At 38.0% G+C, this 7500-nt stretch overlaps 1 protein-coding gene and 1 long non-coding RNA gene across 4 annotated transcripts in view; one reads left to right on the top strand and one right to left on the bottom strand.

The window, feature by feature from the left end:
• LOC148733700 (uncharacterized) overlaps window positions 1–1995 on the top strand; it is a 5774-nt gene extending 3779 nt beyond the window's left edge. For both annotated transcript variants that reach the window (XR_015999869.1, XR_015999868.1), the window contains exon 2: window positions 60–1995. This is a non-coding gene — a long non-coding RNA (uncharacterized LOC148733700). The remainder of the gene's footprint in view (window positions 1–59) is intronic.
• LOC148733699 (uncharacterized) overlaps window positions 1388–7500 on the bottom strand; it is a 15425-nt gene continuing 9312 nt past the window's right edge. The window contains exon 2 of one of the 2 annotated variants that reach the window (XM_088756562.1): window positions 1388–1990. In XM_088756562.1, coding sequence (XP_088612688.1) covers window positions 1659–1990 — 332 coding nt within the window. In that variant the 3' untranslated portion in view covers window positions 1388–1658. Of the gene's footprint in view, window positions 1992–7500 lie in introns of both variants that reach the window. The other variant, XM_088756563.1, reaches the window with a different exon arrangement.

The raw sequence follows: 7500 nt of genomic DNA, 5'->3' as shown, positions 1-7500 counted from the left end.
AGCCATATGCAGTCCGTACTGCCTATTTTTTTTTTTTTTTATTTTTTATTTTTTATTAGAGGAGGCACAGAATGATGAGAGAATGCATTTAATGACAGCATTGGAACTAAAACAATCAGGCACTTTATTCCGAGGCGTTATATTCCTTGCTCAAGGTGAGCATTTGTATGGTATAAATTATGTACGGAAAAATATCATTTTGTAGAGCGAGTGAGTTCATGTGTATAAGTGGGTTGAATGACTCATTTGCTTTGTTAATGTGATCATAAGTGGACTGAAAGTCCAAATGAATTTTCTGCAAAGTTAGTTATCCAGTAAAATGCGAAACAATTGAATCTGCGAGTGGTGCGTACATTTTCGACTAACTGACGGCACCATCAAATCAGCTCATTTTATCCAACTTAAAATTTGACTAAATAGCACTAAATTATTTCCCCAAAAATCCTTTGGAGATCGAAAAGAAATACACTCCGCCTTCCAAAAGCCAGATTTTCAGTCGACTATCTTATTTAGCACATAGTTAAATACTACACTTCTGACCTCTTTTAAATCTTGTTAGAAGAAGGTCGGATAAATTAAATTAGATCGTGTAAATAGACGATCAAGAATTGCTCGAAATGCTGTCAGCATATATATTATATTGATGTTGTTTTTCAATATTTCGTACTTTTTATCGGTCCTATGTGTTTTCAATTCGTGGCGCGACGCTCCGAGAATTGTCTGAAATTTTGAGTTTCAAAAGCGGCATTTTGGCGAAATTCAGTTATCGATTTTCTCAACAATAAATAAATATTCAGCCAAACGAATTATGTAGTGCTTTGTTTTACCGTAAGGCCTGTCTAACTTGAGAATACGAGCCTTATCGATTTCTTTGCTGTTGCCACCATATCTTAAAAATGTTCGATTTTTGGCCTTATTATCTCTTAAGTCACAACTCCTTGAAAGATTGCAGGATCTTTTTTTCAAAATTAATGCTCGTTGTGACCACTCCCGAAATATCTTTGATAATGGTTGCTGTATCTTTGTTTCAAATCTTTTATTTAAGGGACTAATGATTTAACTAAACTTTTTTAGCGAGATTTTCCTTGACAGAACGTCTTATTTTTTCCTCGGCTTTCGAGTTTTGAAAAAACTTCTTTCTCAAGTAGCACGTTCTTAGACCCTTCTGGAGGTTTCAGCATTTTCTGTCGTCTCATGGAAAATATGGTAAATGTGAAAGCATTTAAGAGTCCACGTCTTTTATCCTTCCTTGAGTTTCTCTGTTATTTCCATGCAAGATCTTGGTTTGTGCTATGGCTACTAAGAATAAGCTTGGATATAGTCTTTCTGAAAGAGGGCAAATGATTGGGCAGTAATCAGGTTTCTCCCTCAAAACACAGAATTTGAATACACTTCGCCCATTTAATGTGATAAGACTTTTCAAGTTACAGAAGTTTTGTCAAATATGATGCTGTTCAAAGCGACTGGTTACAAGATGACTAAATTGAAAAAAAATAAAGGTGAAAAAAGAGCTGCAAAAGCAAAGCAAAGATAAAGTTTCTACTCTTCATGTTTAACTGGCAAATGAAAAATATTTTCGGAAAAAAAAGGAAAAAAAAAAAAAAAAAACTACAGCTAGATAAAATTTAACGCGTTAGGGCTCTATCAGTGTTCTTATTCTACTTTAGTAGTGCCAGGCCTAAGGCAGAACTAATGGTCATCAGGAACACACTGAAGGAAACAGACGAACCAGCGTTACAGTAGTCACTGTCACAGCAGCCCACTGCGCATTTTCCGTCTTTGACATCGTCACAATCTTTTTTGGCAGCTTCACAGAGGGCTTCAGTGCCACAGGACTCAGCAACTATGGTTTTATCATCCTTTTTGCCCCAGACTCTGATACAAGTACCGCTTGGACAGTTGACAGAGTATTTGGCCTTGTCAGCTTCCAGTTTATCCTTTTTGCAGTCATCTTCTGTTCCCCCGCACACATAACACTTGAGGCTGTGAACTGTTGTGGAATAAATTATGAAACGTGTGTAAGTTCCTCGAAATAAAAAGGCAACTACAAAGTCGGATATGAAAAAAATTAACTGCAGCGTCGTCGATTACGTGATCAACTCCCGCTCTTACTCTGTACAAAACAATATCCTTTGATTATTTGTTCCGGCGGGATAAAAAATAGTCCACATCTTAAAACGTCCGACTTAAGGTTCAAATTACCTATTAATTTCATCTGTCACGAGACATCTTCGTAAAAAAAAAAAAAACCATTCGAGAAAGTGAAAAAATTGCTTGCTGGATAGATTCTCGCGTGCTGCACCTATTTACACCTCTCATAGACCCATTCAGCCGAATCAATCAGATCAGCTTGTCATGTGAACAGCGTTCTCGCACATATCAAAAAGCCCATTGGAGATTGGCAACTAAGAAAACAAAACACTACATTACTTAAATGACTTTAAGCTAGAAATTGTTATGATTGAAACTTCCATGATTGACAATTATCCGTTCACTTCACAGTTGCTAATGCAGTTAAGTTTACTCAGTAAAAAGGGGGGTGTAATTCTACAGATAAAACTGTGATAGGACACAAACGCGCAGACACAGTCACCGACGATTTAATTTGACCATTGAATGCAAGATGCAGGAAAATAAACCAAATGAAAGAGGCAGGGTCGCACTTACGCTTTTGGTGTTTACATTGGACAGAAAATCTGTCATCGTCTGCTTGCCACAAGTGCGACCCTTTTGTCGCAACCAGGCATAACCATGTCCGAAGGACCTAAAGATCAAAAAAGCCGATGTCCTGCCTTGAGGTAGGCCATATCTGGTCTTACCGCCTTAAAATATCAATTTTTGTTTTTCTTCTGTCTCAATGTCGATCAAATCTGAAATACTAGCAAAAATTTGGATTTTCGCAATTCTGAAAAGACAACACGTGTGCACAGCTCGCTATCGGTTCAATATTTTAGTCACAGGTTTTCTCGACACACGTTTTATCTGGTCCCTATGGCGAATTTCAACCCATACCAATTTACAAATTTGCACTATTCACCTGATAATTCTCAGTATGGGAGTGACTTGTTTTCACCCTTTGGCTCGAGATATTTTCCCATTTTTTCGCATCCGTCGACGTCGGTTTAAAGCGGCAAGAGCCAACATTTGCCGTTGGCGAGTGTTGTACAATGCGTACAAATCAGTAAGGTTTTGTACATTGAACAAATTAGACAGAGAATGAAGAAATGTCGCTAATAAAACTAGCATCAGCTTCATGTCTACAAAAAGTTTTGTTTGGTGCTTTTCGCGCGTGAAATATTAAGAGTTGACAATCTGGTTTCAAATATCCTTTACATCGCACAAGTGCGACTTCCATGACTCCCGTGGTGTAAATGTCGCGACATATTTGTAGGACAACTTATGACGCGACATTAAAAAAATCTCTGGCTGTGGAGTAAAATCTGGAAACAAGGAAGGTATTAGTCTATGCCATATACCTATCGTTTTTGAGAAGAACGGTGAAAGTTAGAAACAGCTAACACAAGATCGCCGAAACGCGTGGATTTCATAGATATGCAGAGACGACGAGAAATCGAAAGACATCTTGAGTGTAGTCATAATAGTGTCTTTATTGTTCAAAAGATAAAATTACATATCTTATGTTGCATTAAAAAAGGATGTAAATAAGCTTAGGTGTATCTCTAAATAAGAGAAGTATATACGTAGAAACAAATACGAAAATCGAATACAAGAAGTACACTTTTACAAAGCTACATTGTACTTAAAAAGTCAGCCAACTGATTGTGATTATAAAATGTTTACCCCAGAAATATTTACAAAATGGCTAGACAGTGGAAATGGTTTGATAAGAGGTAAAATGTATCTATCCTAGCGACATCAAATACCATTTAGGCATTACTGTTCATATCTATTACCACTTTTTACTAATCTCTGCAGTATGCACCAAAGAAACTCAATGTTGCAATGGCAAATATGATGTTTAGCCTGTTAGTTAAACCAAAATGCTATATTGAGATATAAACATAAACGTAAACGTACTTTATTTATTCCAGAAGGAGACTATGTATACACTAAGAGGAAAGGGAAAATATGCTTCCAGAAAAGGAAGTTAAAAGGTTATCCTTATGTGAAAACTCCCTAAAAAATAAGTCTAAATGTAAATAAAATACTTAGTCATAATTAAATATTTAAGTACAATTTAAGCTGAGATTTAAAATGCTAAAGATTATCAGCTTCCACTATGTTTCTTGGTAATTCATTCCATAATTTAACAATCCCAATGAAAAACGAATGTTTCTAACAATTAAGTCGTGTTGGTTTGACGTAAAGTTTGTACTGATGATTTGCTCTCGTACATCTAGTTGTGACGAAATCAAAAAAGTTTCCAAAATCTAAATGGTGAAAACCAAAAACAATTTTATAACACTCAACTAAAGATAGATAAGTTCTACGGTCGGAAAGAGTAGGCCATTTTAGCAATTTGCATCGGCCTTCGTAGGACATGTCTCCTTTGCTTTGATTTAAAACAAGTCTTGACGGAAGCTCTTCGCTCTACATTCTCAAGAGCATGATGTCCTTGACGAGGTAAGGACACCAGACAGGTACCACATATTCCAAAACTGGCCGTACAAGAGATTCGTAGAGCATAGAAAAAATATTTGCATCAGCGGTGCCTATCGAGCGTTTAATAGAACCTAGGACTTTATTCGCTTTGTTTACAGTCGTACCAATGTGGTTACTCCAAGAGAGTTCCTTAGTTATTAGAACACCGAGATCTTTAATTTTATCTACGTCTTTCAAGGGCTGTCCTAAGAAATAAATGGTTACTGACTTATCACGTGAATGTGTAATTCGCATAGATTCACTTTTAGCCGCGTTAAAACGTAGTTGCCATTTACAAGCGCATTCGCCATTGTTGGTAAGATCTTCCTGAAGACGCTGACAATCTGTGATCGGGTCAATTATCTCTTTATAGGCGGATTCACGCTGACGTCATTGTTTACATTTTTGCTCATTTGCATTTGACTTTGCGTAAAGAAGGAAGCATGTTAGATACAAATTGACTTCAGGCAGCTAAAGAGCTAGAAAACCTTAGTACATGGTGAAATTTTTAGCTCTTTGGGTGTAATATTCAAGGAGAAATAGTCCATCAAAAACTGCAAAATTTCTGGGTGGCAAAAGCGCAAATGAACTCATACATTCTATGTAAAATTTTGAGTTTTTAAACCCGTGTTGCACAAAAAGTATTCAATGCATCAGGCTTCTATTCATTGGCCGAGTCAATCTTACTTTGACCTTTCGATATTCAGAACTGATTTATTTTTAGCTCCATCAGAAACTGAACTGCTTATGCTAATGAGGCAAATATTGTAAACAAGGATTCCCCTATAGATCTCCGTATCGTCTGCATATAATTTGACTGTGGACGATACGCATTCTGTTATGTCATTAATATACAGTAAAAACAATAAAGGCCCAAGGATGGTCCCCTGTGTAGTGCCGGAGGTTACATACGACCAATCAGAACAAGATCCCCTGATAACTACACGTTGTTTGCGACCAACCAAAAAATGTCTGAGCCAGTTAAGCAGACAACTGTCGATGCCATTACTTTTTAATTTTAAAAGCAGCCGCTCGTGAGGGACACTGTCAAAGGCTTTAGCAAGATCGAGAAAGATGACGCCGGTAGGAGTGGAGAGATTTCGTGATTTCGCCCAGTCATTAAACGTTGATAATAATTGAGTTGCAGTAGATCTTCCACGCAGAAAGCCGAGTTGATTGTTGTTAATAAGGTCAATTTCACGCCAGAAATCAAACATCCTGTCGAAAACAATTTTTTCACCGATCTTACAAGGGTAGTTTTCTCTCGAAGACTTAGGACCCTTCTTGTGTAGAGGTGTAATATCTGCATGTTTCCATTCATCAGGGACAGCAGAGAACGATTTGTTTAGCATATACGTCAACGAAGGTGCTAATTCCGATGCACACGATTTTAAGATGCACGGCGCGATAAGGTCAGGCCCAGGGGACTTGTTGGGCTTGAGTTTTAGGAGGAGGCGGCTCAACTCATCAACACAACAATCAATGTTTGCAAGCTTCTTGTTGACAATATAATCCTGTATAGGGAAATTTTCATAATCTCCAGTGGTAAATACCGAGGAGAAATATGAGCTCATGCTTTGAGCAATACCAGAGTCGTCTGTTAGAACGGATCCATCAACTTTCGAGGAGAAAGTTGATGGATCTGTTATATAGTTGATGGATCTGTATATCTCAGATAGCATACTATCTGAGATATACTTCTCAGATAGTCTGCATCGACTTCCAAATCAACTGATGGATTTATGCCACCCTTTCGACATCTTATGACGCGACATAAAAAATTAAGGCCACAGTGCGACCCCTCCTGCGTCGAAAGAAATGATATTCAAATCATAATTTGAACAACTTTCCCGTCCAAGAGTAGTCACACACAAAACGAACTCATACAGTAAATTGGGCAAAACTGTTCTGGATTGAGGGCTGATAGTTTCGAAAGAAACTGTTTGGGGCTGCGTCGGTGGGGGTAACGAAATAATTTGGATATATCAACAAAGTTGAAATGGTAAATTGACCACCGTAACGATTACAAAAGCTGACGTTTCGAGCGTTAGCCCTTCGTCGGAGCGAATAGAAAAATTGTGGGTTGTGTGTGCTTTTAAAGGTAGAAAATGGAGCTACGTTAATGGTGGGAACATGGCGACGAGAAAAACAAGAATAAATTACTGGAATCAAAAGCGTTCGTTGATCCCTGTGGGATTTAGACTGCCGGTTTGAAAGATGAGCTTTTGTTCAGGATTTCTACGGCTTTCCGTGCTACCTAAGTGTAAGGAAATACCGCAGATTGCCATTTGTTGCTTAGAATGATTAGGTAAATTAAAATGCCCAGCGACTGGGTTCGATGTGTCCTTGTTCTGGATTGACTTTTTACGACAAATAGTTAAAATAAGGAAAGCAAGGCGAATAATTTTGCACATTTTCTTAAACTTAAATTCCACAGACAGAAAATTATTTTCATAAAGATCACGCATTGAGGACTTTCGTTACAGGTGATTTCTCAGAAAACGGTTCAGCATTCAAGGAGTTGTTTTGCAAAGATTATCGTTACGTGTTTTAGGATTTCGTTTGTCATGAATTCAGTCGACGAGAAAGCACGATAAGGACTTTACAACTTATTTGATGACTGAAATGCGATACTGTCTTCCGACTTTCGTCTTTTTAAAACTCCTCCCGTCACTGGATCGCTCTTCCACCTGTTTTGAAGATGGCGGCCTGTAGCTCGCGCTTCGTACCAGCCACGAAATGCCGTAGTGTTAAAGCGTAGTCGGCCAAGAACTTCAGGCACTGCTATTTGTGCCCCTCGGAAAGTTGTCGGACCATATTTCTGGGCTCGCCTACCTATTTCTTGCCATTTTCTCACACTTTCTTGTATAAAAGCTCCAGATAATTCTGTTGAGTTTG

This window comes from Stylophora pistillata, chromosome 4, assembly GCF_964205215.1.
Source record: "Stylophora pistillata chromosome 4, jaStyPist1.2, whole genome shotgun sequence".
Taxonomy (NCBI): domain Eukaryota; kingdom Metazoa; phylum Cnidaria; class Anthozoa; order Scleractinia; family Pocilloporidae; genus Stylophora; species Stylophora pistillata.
Note: the sequence above shows the minus strand (reverse complement) of the source record. Positions and strands in the feature narration are given on the sequence as shown.